Consider the following 17934-nt stretch of genomic DNA (forward strand, 5'->3'; position numbering starts at 1 on the left):
CTCTGCTCTGCACTGAGGTGGCCTCACCTTGAGTGCTGGGGGCAGTTCTGGGCACCACAATATAAAAGGGATATAAATCTATTAGAGAGCATCCAAAAGAGGGCAATGAAGATGGTCCTTGAGGGGAAGCCAGAGTGGCTGAGGTCACCCGGCTTGCTCAGCCTGGAGGAGACTGAGGGGAGACCTCACTGCAGTTACAACTTCCTCATGAGGGGAAGAGGAGGGGCAGGCACTGATCTCTGCTCTGTGATGTCCAGGGACAGGACCCAAGGGAATGGCCTGAAGCTGCGTCAGGAAGATTCAGGCTGGATATAAGAAAAGGGTTCTTCACCCAGAGATGGTTGGGCACTGGAACAGGCTCCCCAGGGAAGTAGTCACAGCACCAGGCAGCCTGACAGAGTTCAAGAAGCATCTGAACACAGGGTCTGAACTTCAATGGTTCTTATGGGTTTCTTCCAACTCAGGATATTTTATGACTCTATGATTTCTCCTTCTAGAAGGGCTTTGAAGGGGGTTTGAGCCTCCTGTTGACATCAAGCCCCCAGGACTCCAGTCCCTCCAGCTGCATGCAGAGCCTGTCAGCATTCCCAGGGGAAACCCTGTCAGCCAGAACCACCTCTCAGATTCCAATCCAAGGTCTATCCCTGGCACACACTGCTCAGCCCATCCCCTTCCCACCCCCCAGCAGCCACCGATTCTCACAGGCACTACCTGCCAGGCTCTGCCAGCTCCTTCTCCCACGGGAGGGGGCAGCAGCAGCCAGCAAAACGCTGCAGAGACATCCCAGGAGATGGTTTGCTTCGGGGCTTATTTTTAGCTGGGGTTTGTTTTAAATGAAACTTGATCATTTCTGACAAGATGTGTCTGGCAACCTGTTCCTGCAGCCCTGCCTTGCCCTCCTCCAGTGTTTTAGGATGGTGCAAGTTGATTCATCAGTGACAGCACCAGAAGGCGTAGAAGCAAGTCAGTGTCTAAATGACTGAAGACTGAGTAGGAAGCAAGTATTATGTTAAGGGGAAGCTCAAACGTTTAACTGTAATACACATGTTTCTGCACAAAGCACAGCTGTGGGTTCAGAGACAAAAGCTAAAATGACTTGGCCATGTAAACATCAGACAAACACAGAACAGAACCCACGCTCCTCGGGTGTTACCAAGCTCCAACAACAACCAACAGAGAAATGCTAACAAAGAAAACAAGGATTGTATAGACAGGTACTCATCTGGGCACTCTGGGTCAGATCCTGACATTATGCAGATTACCAGGGCAGAGGGCAAAGCCTGCATGGCCAAACCCCAACACTTGTGACCTGGCACACAGCGTCTCAACTCCTACCTACAAGCCCAGGCAATTCAGCAACTTGGTGATGAATACCAGGGCAGCTCCCCAAGCTGCTGGCACTCACCTCTGGACGTGGCCCTCTCAAACACCATCCCTGAGGGGCAATGTATCAAACAGAGCTGCAGTGGAAAAAGTCACAGGCATGTGAAAGGATACATCCCCAGGATAACTGCTTCAAGGCATTTGATAGGTAAGGACTCCCTGGTCATTTCTTTTGCTGTCTCCATTAACCTAGAACAGAAACAAAACAGTTTTCAGTCCTTCCAGCTAGAGCAATTGACAGGAATGAAAGGTCCTCTCATACACCAAGAGCCAGGCACCTCCAGTTCTTATTGCAGCAAGAGCTGGTGAACTCAACTCTCCCCTTCAGTGACTTGTCAAGAGTCCTGTTAACTTCTGGAGGATGACTGGGGGGGGAAAAAAAAGAAAGAGAAAAAAAAAAAAATGGTATTTGGCATCCCAGTGCCTTCCAGCTTCTGAAGGTGGATAGGAGGAATGCAATCCTCTCTGCCTCTTGCAGCAAGTCTCTGAGCATCACTTCAGACTGTAACAAACACAAAGCCCTGCTGAACTGCACGAGCTGGCAATCATGGAAATCCCAGAGCAGTACTGAATTTAGCTTATTTTCAAAATCACCCTGGCTCTCCTCTGGAGGAAAAACAAACAAACCAACCAACCAACCAACCAGGAGAGAGAGGATGGTTACATGGCCCCCTTAAAGTTACAAATGCCTCCATAATCCCATATTTATATAATAAATCATATATTTATATAACATATATCATAACAATATCCAATTCTGGCTGCAGACCAGAATTTATTACCTTTTCATCAAAGCCTGTTCTGCAGAAAGCTCTACCAACACAGACATTTCACACTCCTGCAAACTGAGTTATTGTCTTGCTGCTGCTCCGTATATCCTGTGGACAGGGAAAGTGGCAAAATCCACACAATTTCCTGCAGGAGTGCAGAAAACAATGCATGCCCAGGATTTTGCAAGTTCCCAAAGTTTAGTTACAATCTAGACACTATCTCTGGAGTACAATTATTTGACAGCACTGTGACAAGCAACAAGCCACCTCAGGTCAGCTGAGAAAGCTGCTGTGTCAGACTGACACTGCACTATTAACCTAGTAGGTAACCTATCCCCTTCCACAAACAGATGCTGAAATCCTGGACATTTTGAAAAAAAAAAATCCCGGAAGCAGCCTAAAAAAGCCTGGAAGAGTCACATCCAATGCCACACTAAAAAACTGCCCCCACTCACCCACCCCCTCAAAAAAAAAAGTGCAGCTAAAAACTAAGCAAAAGGATAATTTTTATTTTGCAGTCTTCTCTATCCATATCCTTTCTCTGGGAAGAGCTTTGTAAACAGATCCCTACTGTAAGGAAATACAACATTAAATGATAAAAATATTTGTATTGGAGAAGATTATGGAAGTATGCATCTGAAACCATCAGAGTCTGTTTCCCCCACTTTCTGATTCACCCACCTCATGCATTTTAAACTTTGTGTTGAATGCAAGTGACAACAGAGCTTCCACTGCTATTACAGTCTGTCACAGCCATTTCATATCCCATTTGTCCAAGTTAGAAATTATCTTTTCATTTGTAAACAACCACCCCTTACACTCTGCCTGCAGTACAGAAGACTAATTAGAGTTTGCCCGCCTCCTCCACACTCACAATCAGCCACAGAACCCCAGAGAACTGCTGGAAGCACAGAGCAGCCCAGGGAGGGCACACAATGGAGTCCTTCATTCCCCACAGAGGCTCCCCATGCTGGTCACCGCAGTGACCACTGCAAAGCCCCATGTCTGTCTCAGAAGTGTTATGTGCAGATGAGGCATGGAAGGTATCCATAAACAAGATAATCCACTGAATTTCCTATCTTCTAACTACATGAGAATTACAAAAAAAAAATCAACAGCAAAAAAGAAAAGGCTGATTATGAATGTGCATCATGAGAAAAAATGAAAAATGTAATTTATCTGCAAGCCATTTGGTGCGACCTGTGCCTGGTTAACACAGTCTGAGGGGCAGGGGCAGGGCCAGCACCTCCTCCTCAGGCACCCACAGCAATCTGCACCTGGATGTAGGAGCTGCAGCGGGACCTGGCAGCTCAGAGATACCCACGGAGCAGGACAGTGACAGGGGTCTGTGCGAGGGGAGCATCGCTCAGGAGGCACCGCCAGCTGTCAGCCAACCAGCATCCACCTGCACTTCTGGGGAAGGCTGTGCCCTCACACACACATCCACCCTGGAATCCTGGGGAATACTCTGCAAACAGTTAGCTTTCTCTTTGCATTTACAGCACAGACCACAGGGTTTATGTGCATGACCCAGTTCAAGAGCCACTGAGAGTTATTCTTCCACTTTTAACAAGCTTGAGACGAAGCATGGCCTTAAACACTGTGTTTGTATTGGAAGCAGAGCCCTTGGAGAATCCCCAAGTCACTGCTCTGCCCAAGGTAGCACAAGCCAAATCTAAATGACTCCTCACAGATTATTTTTCAGTCTATTTTCAACTGACTTCTCAAAAGCCTGAGAACCCACCAGCTAATCTATCCTATACTTAACCTTGAATCTAAGAAGGTCCCCTAATATTTAAACTAAATCCTTCCCTTTTTGCGAATTAACTCTGGAGCTCCTTCTGCTCTCCACAGTGGGCATAGAGATCATTCATCATCTCTCCTCTTGCTACAGACATTTGTATATGCAAAAGATTCATTTGCTCTCTGCTCTGTAAAAATGAGAAATCAGACACCAATTTTTATTTAATTCTTCCCTCACTCCGCCTGAAAGCTTCCTCCTTAGGTTATAATTTTAGGACAATGCTTGTTTCTTTCAATTTTGGAATCCCTTCAACCAACTCACTTCTCACAGTCCTTTGGCTAAGCCCACAACAGTACAAACAGACCAATTTCCTTCTGAATCCATCTTTTAATGTGTATTTGCAACCAAGCCAGCTTGCTGTTGGCTTTTCCCTGGTGGCCCACACTGAATTGGGTTCTGGTGACTTTTGGGGTTTTTTTTTTGCTGATGTTTTCGGTGGAGTTTTTCTGTGGGTTGGTTGGGATGGTTGAAAGGGGTTTTTTTTGTTAGGGGTGGGGATTTTTTGGCTGGGCTTCCTTGGTAAATTGTGTTTGGTTTCTTTTATTTTTTTAAGCTCAGCTTCTTTGCAAAACTAGCCTTTTGCTCTCCACAGCTGGCTATTCCCAAACCCTTCTATGCATTTGCCCTCACTAAATTATCTCCTGTTTGTTCCAGCCCAAGAGATCACTCTGAATATCCCAGTTTAACTTTTCAAAGCCTTGTCCAGCCTGGACTGCAAATCATCCATCAGCAAACAATTAGTCTTACCCATACCATTAAGGAAAAACAAAGCTGGGACAGACACTGCACACCTCAACTGACAATCTCTGCTGGGCAAGATTGGTAAAGTGCCACTTTCTATGTGCTGCTTTTTACCAAGTTCACTCTTTACATTAAATAGGTTTTTTTTAGACTCAAGGCCCCTGCCTTATCTGCAAAGATAAGATGTAGCCTTATGAAAGGCCACACTAAACAAAGGATTATTACCTCAACATCTTCTCCCTTGTTGACCAAAGCTCTTACATGCTCATAGAAGGAAATTCTCAGAAATGAACCATGCCCAACAATAATAATGTTGCCTTTCCCTTCCCTTGAACTGCAGATAAACTCAAAGTTCCTTGACTTATCTTTTCCCTTATTCTTTTAAAGGCTGCTGTCTTTGCCTTCCCCAGCACCCACCCTCCCCACATTCTCTAACACAAATATTAATGGTTGAAGGCTGCTTGTCAGTTCTCTAAGGGATCTATGGCAAATGACAGAGCATTCAGCTCATTTGAAAACAGCTCATTACATGTGCTCTTTGATTTGTCCTTTCCCTCTTCTGCCTCACTCTTATATTCTTATCACACTGTCTCAGACATTAATAGTGACCAAAAGTCTGCAGTTACGCTTGCGAAAGGAGATTTAAGGAAGGTGGAAAAGAATTAAAAGACAGCATCAAGCATTTCAGTTCCCTAGCTTAACAGGGTTTGCTTCTGGCATTTTCCTTAAATCTTGACAGTTACCTGAAAAGAGTCCACATATATAGCTATTCTTTACGGTCTTATATCAGACAGCTGAGAGTTAGCTCACAGTCACCCTCTCCCCACACTCCAGTGAGCATTGGGGGCAGCCCATCTCTTCCAGGAACTCAGGGGAGACTGCTAAAGTCAAAGACAAGCAACCTGCAGCTCCCCTCTTTGTGGCATTTACACCACTATCTGATATCTGCCAGGCAGATCTCTATTCCAGGCCACAGTGAACACTTCTGCCTCTAACAAATGCAGCCAACAGGAACAGGCTGCTTGTTCCTCCCTCGAGACCTAGTCCTTGGCAGATAGTGATGTTTCCTTGTTAATTGATTCAAATTTCTTTCAGTGTTTTCAGGAGCCACCAGGACGATCTCTCTTGCTTTCTGCACTAATAGAGGCCCTGAAAGGAACTGACTTTGCCTCTTTAGGATGCTTTCTGTTTAAAATGGCAGTGTCTAAAGACAGCTCATAGGAACCACTAATCCCTTTTTGTCAGAGAAATCTTAAAACACCTTTCAGCATGCCCAAAACTGGAGGATCTCACCAGCTGGCACCAATCACACTGGAGTCCCCTGATGGATGGCCATGCTTGGGAGAGGCTCCCTGTTGCCTTCACCAGAAAGACTCCTACAAGACTGAATAAATTTTTAATTAGTGAGATCCTGCACATTTTTCCATAAAATTCTCCTTGCACAGACCCATGTATTTTGTGTGAGGTCAATAAAATCTCACTCTCCCAAGTTTTTCTAAGGACCATGACAGTTTCACTCATGATAATAAAGCCAAGAAACAAGCAAAAGGCAGCAGCAGGAGTGAAAGGAGATAAAACAGCAGAGCAGATACAGATCTTGTGAATCTTCTCAGAAACAGTGTTTCAACAGCAAAAGCATTTCCACCACATGCTGAACACCACACCGTATGTGTAACATTCCCCCTTTGTGCGAGAGAGAAGCAGATGTTCAAATGCCTTCTGCAGTTTATTGTCTGGAAATGGTACGAGCCCATTTTTCTTTACAGCCCCATCAGTGTTCCTTAATAACATGGTGTGTGGAAACAATATTATTTCTCGTCTCCCTTCTCTGTTATTCGGTTGTGTCGCTGCCACGTGACAGCTCCTATCGCGCTCCTTTACTGCCATCGATTACCCATTATATCTGCAGCCACCGAATGCCTCTCCCTCCTCACACAGCACCTTCTGGGCTCTAATTTCTCAAAGACCACAGAACCTACCCAAACATCAGTTTCTGCTTCAGTTGTAGGTCCCCCTGTTCAGCTGGCACTTAACTGGAGAGAACAGTACAACACTGCACCTCCCTAGATCTTCTGTGGAGGACAAAGAGATTTGTTTCTCATTGTGCCTCATATGCTTGCATCCTAGAACAGAAGCTCCCAGAGGGCTTATCTCTCCTTGTAAACCCAGTAGTAACAGCTTGTTGACATGGAATTCACAGTTACAGATACTACTAGATATCCAGACATACACTTTTTTTTCTAAAACTCTTACATGATCTAAGCATGGAAGTTTTAAAAATAATAGCTATGTCAGTCAAAAGTACCATTTTTTATCAGACTGGTTGTACCAACAAAAGTCTGATATAGGTTTAGCTGGCATAATTCTGCATGGGAAAAGAAAACACAGTCCTACTGGTGTCTGAAACATTCATTCACGATGCATACATACATGGATCAGCAGAGCTGAACTTCACAGGGTTTACCTGTTAACCTTGAGCTATTTAGTACAAAAAGGTACATCATGAAGCCTGTGAGGGGCACTGTCCCAGGATACCTGTATTAGCAAAGCACTCCTAGGGTGGATGTATCTACACCTGTAAATTTGGATTTTGTGCAAATACAGGCAGCTGGGGAGAGGTGAGAGCCAGGCACATTTTCAGACACAGTTTGCCAGTACAACAAGAACACCACACAAAGTTTACAGGTTCACAGCTCTGCCACCCTGACTCGCACAGCTACGCCAACAGAAATCTAGCATTTCCAAAAGTGCTATCTGTAGTCTAGACAAATCCACGTGGTGTCTGACACTCTAAAAGTTAAGTTGATAATAAGAGTGACTTTTTCTTAAAGAGATTGTAAATACTGAGTTATAGCAAGACTATATTCCTTAATGAATTGCTATAGATAATTTATACTCTTCTTCCTACGCTCAGCCACACATTTTTATTTTCTCATACATCACACTGATGCTGGCAGTAAATCTCTACAATATCTAGTCCTCCCTCCATAATAGAAAAACTCATTAATATGCCCCAGCTGCTTTAGGACACTTTCACATGAATTTATGAATATTCAAATTCCATCTAGTACTCAGCTTCTTTGTGTCCAGCCACTGCTGTCTTCAAGAGAGGCTGCCAAAGATCTCGTAATACTTTCATTAGCTTTGAGCCCTCACATTATGAAATCAGCAATATGTTTAGTGTCAATAAAGCTCTGGGAACAGCCTCATTTTTTGAGAGCCAGTGGCAATTGGAGGCTTTCAGCATCTTGCCCGATCAACTTGCAAATGCTGTGTTGCAGCACGTGAGGCCTTTTTTGCTCAGAGTGAGGCACCACTGAAACTGCTCAGAGCAGCTCCTGTCACCTCAGCACAGGACACCTGTCATTGCCATGCCGGGAGCAGATTTCCTGCAAAGTAGAACACACCTCCCAGGGAAAAAAAAACTTGGAGGTGTAGGTGATTTTTCAGCTTTGATGAAAACCGGCCTGCACACCAGATGAAGGAAAGGGAAGCTCTCATTTGTGAGCACACCTCAACATTACAGGGCAATCAATGCATTATTCACACAGAATCAGCAAAGCTGGGGGTGGAAGGGACCTCTGGAAACTCATCTGCCCAACCCTCCTGTTAAAGTAGGTTGATTTAGAGCAGGTTGCACAGGTAGGTTTTGAATATCTCCACAGAAGGAGACTCCATAAGCTCTATGGGCAGCCTGTTCCAGTGCTCTGTGACCCTTAAAGTAAAAATTCTTTTCCTCATACTTAGATGGAACTTCCAGTTTCTGCCCATTGCTCCTTGTCCTGTCACAGGACACCACTGAAAATAGTCTGGTCCCATCCTCCTGACTTGACCAGGTAAATTTTAAAATATCTGAAATCTAAACCAGAAACTACAAGCTTCATAAAAACAACTGGCATTTAGGTTTCATAAAAATGACAGGAAGTTCAGACAGTCTTGCAGGCATTCTCCTTCTCAAAATTGGAGAAACCAATACCACCAGTCAAGTGTTAGAGCCATACAGCAGTACAACAGGATCTGGGCAGCACCCCATGCTCCTGACAGCTCCACTCCTCCCAGCAATCCCATCTACACAATCCAGGAGCAAAGCAGCACAGGTCCTAGGACTTTACACTGTTCAAGTCCAGCACACACCATGTTCAGGCAACTGTGCCTGGAAAGCTGGCAGACCCTAAGGGACTGGACCATTTCCAGGGGTACCATCCTTAACTCCATAAAAGTCCTCCCGTACCAAGAAGTTCCAAGCAGCAACAAGGAGAGGAGTCAGACACTTATCCCCAAACAAACACTAAGGCAGATAGATAAACAGAGGAAATGGCTCCACTTGGAAAATGATTCAAAGCCACAGGCACATCTCCAGCTGCAAGCACTGTATCTGTTCCCTTCTAGGAAAGAGCACCATCCTCCTAAGCCAGGCTTTTATCCAGCCCAGGAAGACAACGACCTTTTAAGTGGTAAGTGCTGAGCATAATTCATTTTCATCCTTCACTTCCTTTGAAAAAAGTAATGGGACAAATTTAAAAACGAGTGAGCAGCTTGAAAATTGGTTTAAGCTTCTGTAAACCCATCTATCATTCAAGGCACAAGATTTGTTTTAAACTAGTTCCACTAGATCAGTGAACATTAGATAAAGGAGGTGAGAAAGATTGCTGTCAGCATGATGAAAACCTGAAGCGCAAAGCTGAGATGGGAACTGGAATTTTAGAGTGAGGGACCATTAGTTTAATGACAGAGAGCCAGGAAGACCTAGAGACAGACCAGTCTACGGGAGTAATTACATTCTGCTAATCTAAATTTCACCCTAAAATAAAAGCATAATGTTGTTAACACCCTTCCTACCCTAACCTGCTAATTTATTAGGTTCTGTTTTAAAGAGAGACCCCAGCTCTCTACTGCCAGGCTCCCAGGGAACATGTTCATACTTGCACTGCACAACTTATCACCAACCAGCACAAGTCCACCACATGGACAGAACAGCAAGATGAGCAGCAAGGCAGAAGCACGGACACAACTTAAACAGTCCATCACCAGCCTCCAGGCTGTGCCCAGGATGTCAAAACTCCTGCTGTATTTTGTGCAGCTAATCCCTTCTTACCACCTGCAAAGGGCATTTCAGCACAACCAGAATATCAAGACTTACTCAGTTTTCAGAACAACAGCCCATCCCTCCCGGCCCAACACCAACAAGCAGAGAGTTTTCCCACCCCTGTGCATGCAGCTCTGGCCTGCAGCCAAGCAGCTCCCACGCAGCTGCTGAGCAAGAACAGCCCTTCCACTCGTTGGTCTCGATGGTCCATTTGCCACCTGGCAGCAAGCTGGGACACTCCTCACAAAGGCAGCAACAGAGGCAGCTTTGGCCCTGCCAGAGAAGCTGTGGCACAGACGAGACAGCCCTCCCATGCCATGGTGCTGCAGGTGCTTAAATGCCAGGTGATCTGGGACAAGGGACTAGACCAATTCCAGTGACACTTACCCACTTAGAGGTCTGGTTTTTCTGATCTCGAAGAACTGTGTTCCTGTGTGATTGTATCTGCATTTTGTCTGTTAAGGGAAAGTAACTTGAACAGTCAAGCAATAAAATAATGCTGCTCAAAAGGTGAATTTCAGTTCTGAGCTCCTGTTGAAACACAAAACGGGCAGTAAAAGCCATTGACTCTCAGATATGAAACACTTGGCATGTGAAATAAAGCAAAACCTTTCACTTGTCTTTTTATATGACCTATTAACAGCATTAGATGCAGAGTCAGGTATTAAGGTTGACCATCTAAAATGACACTCAAATTTGGCATTTGAAGGTTACAAATTCTCTTTTCCCACTATGTCCCACTCACTACTAGGTTGCAAGTTTGAAAAAAAAGTCTCCCATTTGAGCAAGAGAAAGCTTTCATAGCCTACCCTAACCAATCAATATAATCCATGGTCTGAAAAAACTTATTTCCTTTAGAAGTTTTTTAACCTTATCAGCCACATGGCTCACCTATGACCTGTCAACCAAAACCACTGCAGGTATATCCATTCACACTTAAAAAAATATAAACCATTCTCTAAAAAATGCGATGCTCTTAAAACAAAAGCAACCAGCTATGTGCAAGTCAAAGTCATTAGCTAACACTAATAGTAGAAAAGTTCATCACAAATGATGCCAGCAGCCAGTCAACCAAATCTCAGCACCACCTGCCTAGAAGCACAGGCTGCCACGTGGCAGCATCACCAAAAGCAGCCTCTTCCCTGCTCCTTGAGCATTGCTGTTCGAGCAACAATGCAGTAAATCAGACCAGGAAAACAATCTGTTCAGTAAAAACAAAACCAAAACAAAAAATCCAATGAATTTTTGTAAAAAAAAAAAAATTAAAATATCGCACTGCCCTTACTTTTGCTAGGTTACTTTTCCAGTTGAATCTCTTTCCTAACCTACTACCCAAATTCTATTCCCATCAGAATGTTCATGCCAGTAAAACTAGTGATACCAGGGCAGATACCAGGGCACAAGCAGGTGACCCCATGGAAACAAAGAGCTGCTTGCAACATTTTGCAAATCTTTGCAAGTCATAAATAGCACAGCTGCTGGATGTATAACCATAGGCTAAATACAAACTCCAGCTCTCACCAAGATGCTCTGAACTGACTTCAGTTAGAGTTCAGAGTTCTCCACAAACAAGGCATTACTTCCCTCCTGCCTTCAAAACCTAATTCATGAGGCCCTTTCAGGGTGCTCTGCACAAAGCACACATCCTCTTTCAGCCCTCAAAGGAAGCCCAGACACTGCTCCCCAGCCCACTTTGAAGCATTTCTGAATACAGATCCAAACCTTCTGCCTCAGGCCTGCTCCTGCTACGTAGCAGAATGCAGGATTTCAAAACCACTATGGAGTGAGGTGGGGGATAATGTAATTTTTGGAGCTCTGTATGACATGGTATCCTCTCTGGCACAATCCCAGCGAGCAACAAGCCTCTTGTCCTGGCCAAGTGGCTGCCATAAAGAAGAGAAATGCTGCATCCCCCTGCAGAGCAGGCAGGCCCCAGCCTCCCTCCCCACGGCAGCTGCTGCAGCTCCAGGCCCGGCTGCCGCCTTGATCCCAACCACGACTCCCCACCAAGCTAACCAGACTGCTATTTTTGGATGTTCTTCCAGCTGCCACCCATATCCTTTCTTAATCCTTAACAGGACTTTACACTCATTCCTCATCCCCACAGTTCCCCCCCACACACGTACACAAAAAGGCAGAGTTTGATGAAAAAAGGGAAACAGAAGAGCAGCATCTGGGCCAGCAACCTTCTCCAAAATTATCTGTCAGCAATGGAAAGTCAGGAGAGGCTGGACAGATGTGTACATCCCTGATGAAACCCACAAGCAAGGTGGGACATCTGGAAAGGAGATGGATTCCTTTGGTCGGTTCCTGCGCCGCAGGCAGGCCTGGCCACCTTGGGGTCAGGACAGCTGCTTGTGCCCCCCACCCCAGTGACAAGCAATCCCTGCAGGCTGAGCACACAGACAATCCTCAGGGAACCCACAGGGGCTGCAAAGGCAGGGGGAGAAAGGGTTTGCCACAACACTGGCTCTCTCTTAGTTGCTTTATGACGAGATGCCACATCACTTCTCCAGGCATCATGCTCTGATCATCATATCCTCATAAATCAACTTCAAAATAAGCACTTCTATTCCCACCAACGTCACTTCAGTTAAATTTTTCAGTATAATTTAAAGTTAATTACATCTCCCAGAGGATTGCTATGACAAGCTCAGTGCTGCTGGTAATATCACAAATCCCTGGAGGCATCCTTTTACCCCCAAATGATCCCAAGCCCTTGCAACAAGCTAAAGCTTCCGTAAAGCTCTGTTAATTCACACCAGGCACAAGTCAGCCTTCTTTCCAGAGACCACACGCTCGAGAAGGATACTGCAGCATCTTCATGTAGGTCTGTATTGCCTGGAGCCACTCTGGGATTGACATGGAGAGCTTGTAGTTTGGCACTGGCGGCACTGAGGGCTGGACACAAGAAGAAAGATAAAGAGGTTAGACAGCCACGGCTCCCCGCAGAGCAGATAAGTGATTTACTGAGCAGCGGCATTTGCCTAGTGCAACACAACGTGGCAGCACAGATGGCTTAAACCTCACGTGAACTCAAGCATCGGGCAAAGTCATCCTGCTGACTACAGGGGCTGCCCCAGCAGCAGAGCCAGCCCCATCCCTGCACAGAGAGGCCGTGGCAGGCTGCTCATCAGAGCTGCCAGCATCCCTCAAACACCACCCTGTGCAGGCAGGCAGTCCAGCACAGAAAGCCTATGCCTCCCATTTCCCCCTCCCCCAGCACAGGGCAGTTTGGATGAGCAGAGTCCCAGTACTGACTCTGCTGCAATCCCTCCCCCAGGAAGCCATTTCAAGTCTAATTTTTGGCCTCCTTTACCACAAGAGAAAGATAAAAGGAGACAAGGATCCCAGGCTGCATAATTTCCCATCTGCTGTGTGTCTGCAGCACGCTTGCTGGGAGGGAGAGCACAGTACCTAGAAGACCACCTGGGACCCAAATATTTAATGACATTAAGACACTTAAAGATATAGACTGGCAACATAATGGGATTTTTCCAAAATCTCATAAGACATCTGCTTGTGCCTAAGCATTTTAAGAAGGCAGGCCTTCAATCCATGTTTAATCCCCACAGCTATTTGGCTTCTGAGCCTGCAGTCATGCAGGACAGCCTTGTCCCAAGTCCACTTATTTCAGGGGTGAGACTGCAAAATATGGGGTCAACACATATTAAAGTGGGCAGCATGGCCAAAAATGAGCTAGCACAATTCTCACAAACACAGTGTAGGAAGCAGTTTATTAATATTAATGCAGATTAATAATATTAATGCAGATTCAAATTCAGGAACCAGCAATTTGGGCAGCTGTGATGAGGTGCAAAGAAAAGCGTCTGTGGGCCCACATTGTCTTAACCATAGTTTAAAGCTCATAAAGTGACATATCACTGTCCTTACTACAAGTCAGCAATTACTGATAAGAACTGCAAGTTCAGGTGGTATGGGGTCATCTCTGCCACAAAGACTTTCCAGTTCCCACCCCCGTTAAGATTGTGTGTTTGCTTTCAGAGAATGAGTACCAGCAATCCCAAGGTGACAAAACCCAGCATTTACTACACACAGCGAGTTACTACGGTCAAACAGTAAATACACCTTGGAGAAGGGGGAGAAAAACACCCAGCCAGACACTCCTACACTACTGGCACACAGAAACATACTGTAAGTGGCAAGCAGATGGCAAGGCTTCCAGCTCACCCCCACCATCCCAGTGCTACATAGGCACACATGGGCTTTCTCCCCTCACCAGTGGGAGTTATGAGCAAAACTCATTAGCGCCTCTTAATCGTGATCTTCATGCCTAAGCTCTTCATTAGAGGCATTTTTTTGGTTCCACAGGTTCCTTTCTCACACAGCCCCTTTGGGCTGGATGAATTACTCACCTGTCCCTTCCAGCACAAAGGCAGACTCAACACACCAGGTAAGGCTCAAGTTTCAGAAGCAGCAAGGAACTGACAAAGGGAATTATGGCAGGGCTGTCACACCTTCCCAGGGTGGCCATTTCTGCTCCAATATACTCAGTCCTTCGCTTCAAAGATACAGAAGCTCTAGATGCATGCACTGCACTTCCACAACACACTGAGGCAATGGGAGCCCCAGCCAGTGAGGGGCCTGGCTGCTGCAGAGGTGGGGATTTCATTCTTTTCTCAGCCTTCCCCCGGCTGTGGGACTCAGGACAGCATCCCATACAGATAGCACCAGTGTGAACAGACACAGCCCTTCCTGAAAAACCCACAGTGGCCACCCTCACCAGAGAGGACAGGTTCAGACCTCCAAGTGAAGTGCCCCCCATCTCCAAGGTAGGCAACCACATTATCCAAGGAGGATGATAGTGTCAGATACCGGAGCATAGCTTAGAAAAGAGAATCAGGGTTTTCCCACTGGCTAAAACATATTCCAGTTACCTCAGCAGGCCTGCTGAGCCAGGAGGCCCAAGCCCCCCTAGATCTCAGGCAAGAAAGGAGGAGCGTCCATAAGCCTGAGCCCACACAGGGCAGCACTGCTCTCCTCTCTCCGGTGCAGGGTAGGCGGTACACACATCAAGCTGCCAGCCAGGCCAGGCAGTGGGGAGCCACATGCCACTCCCCACTTTCAAACGTTTTTCCCTCCCTGATTCCTGTCCCAGCTGCAGGAGGACTGATCCTGGGCACCCACCCAGCACGGAGCAGAAGCCAGGGCTGCACAATACAGCAAGTGAAGGAAAGCACAGCTTCGTTGTGATTGAGGATGCAGCCCTCCGGCTCCTGGTATGCACCCACAGCAGCAAGGAGCAGGCAAGGGTTTGTAGCAGGAGGTCATGGATGGCAAGAGGAAATGCAGACACAGCACTACAGACCATGAATTTGTAAAGCAAGAAATTCAGAGACGAGTCAGATGAAAAGCCTTGACCTTGTATCAGTCTTTCCAAGGAATAGCAGTTCCAGACAGTGGAGCTGCTGCAGTTCAAGACCACGTGGCAGAGCTGGAGACTCATCCCATGGCTGGAAATGCTATAGTCTCAGTTCACCACAGACATCCTGTGTGAAACTCATTTTGCCCGATTCCACTGTCTCACAACGACCAGAAAGTCATTTTCTACTAGCTCCCCCTGCAAGCACACTGTTGTTCTCAGCACAGATGAAGATGACAGACAAGAGTCCTCAAAGCTGCTGAGAGGTTTAATTTATTAGGATCTCCAAGTATCTCCAAGATCACAGAAGAGGTAAAGGATTGCACAGCCCTTCCAAACTGTGAGCCTGCGTTATTCCCAGAACTCAAGCCAACAGCCAGAGGTGGGTTCCCCACAAGTTCCAAAACTGCCTTGCAGACAAGCCAGCTTTTTGTAAGGACTCTGCCTCCCAGGAGAGACACAGCCCTGCACCTCTGCAGTTTGCATTTGTTCCAGTAAGGACAACCTCACTGACACAATCAGAAGCTACTTACCACCCTGCGTGTATGATTGCTGAGACTAATGCCAAGATGATTAGAGCAATCAAGTGGAGCTTCTTGGAGAGGGGATCAAAACTCTCTCCCATCACTAGGGATTAAGAGCAGATCTGATGCAGAAATGGAGCAGTTGCACACGCCACTCACTCAGCCTGAACCAACTATCAATGCAAGCAGATTACAAATCATCTCACAGGCACGAGTTTCCGTCATCACTCCCAAACAGCAGTACCTGGTCTTTTACAGGGTGACACATGCCCAGCAGCACAAGCCAATTAAGAAAATTTGTACCATGAGTCTCCATTCACATTCCTACTCCGACCCAGAAATTACCATCACAACCTTGGTAATCCACTACCACTTTGTGGCAAAAAAAACCTGCTCCTAACCTTCATTTGCTCACCTGAGCTGTGTGGGCCCTAATAAGGATCACATAGTCCTCAAACTACTCTCTGACCCCAGAGGACCCACAGTTAGCCAGCAGGAACTACTTACTCACAGAGAGCACCAGGTCCTCCTGCCCCTGAAGAAATTAATCACTGTAACAAGGATTCTGCTTCTGCACAGTGCTGGAGGAATACAACTGCTACAGCACTAGGCACTGATCATCAATATCAAATTATTTGGCCAGGCAGATTTCAAAACATTTTTTATTCTGCCCCGTTTACACACATGCTACAGAGCTGTGACACTGAGGAAGAAGCCATGGGCAATGCTCTCTGGGACACTCCCACAGGAATCCAGTGTGCAGGCCAGCAGACTGGAGCCACTGGCATGTCTCTCACCAGATGCTTTGTCAGTCACCACGGGTGTCACCAGTAGAAGTTACATGCTCTGGAAGTAAAGGATAAAAGTCAAGTCCAGTGTGTGCTTTGCCATCACTTCACACCAAATGGGCTTGCAGGCCATCTAAACGGGCATAAGCTGGTCAGGCTGCTGAAACAAGAAGTTCTGCCCAATCCCTGCTCCCTTCATTTCCACTTCAAGTGCTTGTGTAAGTACAAGATGAACCACACCAAGGAACCACAAACTCAGCATAACCTGATTCTTCTTTAGCTGGATCCCTCATCCAAACAAAGGCTGGTTCCAGCACAAGGAGAGCAGCCTGGAGAGAGATCATCCCTTTTGCACCTGCACTGGACTAAACATTGCAGAAGAGAGATGAAATGCCTTTTCAGCCTGTATCTTATTTGACAAGCACCTTCTCAATACAGCTCTACGCAATAAGCTTTCAACTTCCCTGTGCACAGAATTTCCTTTCTACTCCAAGAAAAGAACAGGCATATGGTTCATGTCAGTACCACTGACAGCTTGGACCATGACAACAGCAGCCCAGCCATCTCACCCCAGCACGCAGAGAGGGGTGTGAATCGACCCAGACTTCAGCGGTCAGCTCACATTAATGCCGCTTGATGCGAGGAGTGAATCGAGCTCAAAGTCTGCCAAAGCAGAGAGTGTTAAAGACATTGTGATCAGTTATGCAAGCACAGTGTCCAGAAGCCTTGGAACAACAGCAGACATCAACATTTTATTTGCTGGCTGGAGGAAAAGGATTTGGGTGAGGCAGAGCTGTTTGGGGCTTGTACTGAGAAACGTACCAGACAAAAGCATTTGGAGTCTTTCCACATACTGGAAATTAAATATTTGTGTTTTAAATCCCTTGTTATATTTGAGGAACAGCGCTATGTTTAAGGAAATGCCTGTGTTCCAAAAGGAAAATAAAAACCTGCTTTAAATTGGACAAAGTGCTTCACTCAGTCCCTGAAGATCTCTTTTAACTCTTGTTTTCTGCTTTTTTCTCCCCAAGCTAAAAGGAATAGCTGAACATTAAAAATAGTACTTGTTCCCCAGCACACCAACTGCAGCCCCTAAGCACCCCGCGGCCCCCGTACCCCGCTCTGGGTGCTTTCGGACAGCAGATGTCCCATCCTTGTCCCCGCTGCCCCGAGAGCATCCTCCGGGCTGCGCAGTCACACCCTCCCACCCGGCCCCGGAGCCGCCCCGGCCGCTCGAGCCGCACACAACGCGGCAGCCGCCGACCTGGGGCTCGGTGTCACCCGCTCCTCCCGCTCGAGGGGACACACGGGGGCTTCGCCTTACCCGAGCCAGGCGGGTGGCGCTCCGGATGGCCGCCGCCACGGCACCGCCGTCGGGGTGCACCCGCTCCACGTGCCCCCACATCCGCTCCCAGGTCTGCCCGTCCATGGGGAAGCCGCTCTTGTTCACCAGGA

General features: G+C 46.6%; 1 protein-coding gene across 1 annotated transcript in view; it reads right to left on the bottom strand.

Annotated features, from left to right (window-relative positions):
* Positions 1-17928, bottom strand: part of VASH2 (vasohibin 2) — a 33719-nt gene extending 15791 nt beyond the window's left edge. The window contains exons 1-4 of the mRNA XM_015622603.1: positions 17804-17928; positions 12597-12685; positions 10172-10228; positions 1498-1572 (exon numbers count right to left, since the gene is read on the bottom strand). Coding sequence (XP_015478089.1) covers positions 1498-1572; positions 10172-10228; positions 12597-12685; positions 17804-17908 — 326 coding nt within the window. The 5' untranslated portion in view covers positions 17909-17928. The remainder of the gene's footprint in view (positions 1-1497; positions 1573-10171; positions 10229-12596; positions 12686-17803) is intronic.
* Between the last annotated feature and the right edge of the window lie 6 nt (positions 17929-17934).

This window comes from Parus major, chromosome 3 (assembly GCF_001522545.3).
Source record: "Parus major isolate Abel chromosome 3, Parus_major1.1, whole genome shotgun sequence".
Taxonomy (NCBI): Eukaryota; Metazoa; Chordata; class Aves; order Passeriformes; family Paridae; genus Parus; species Parus major.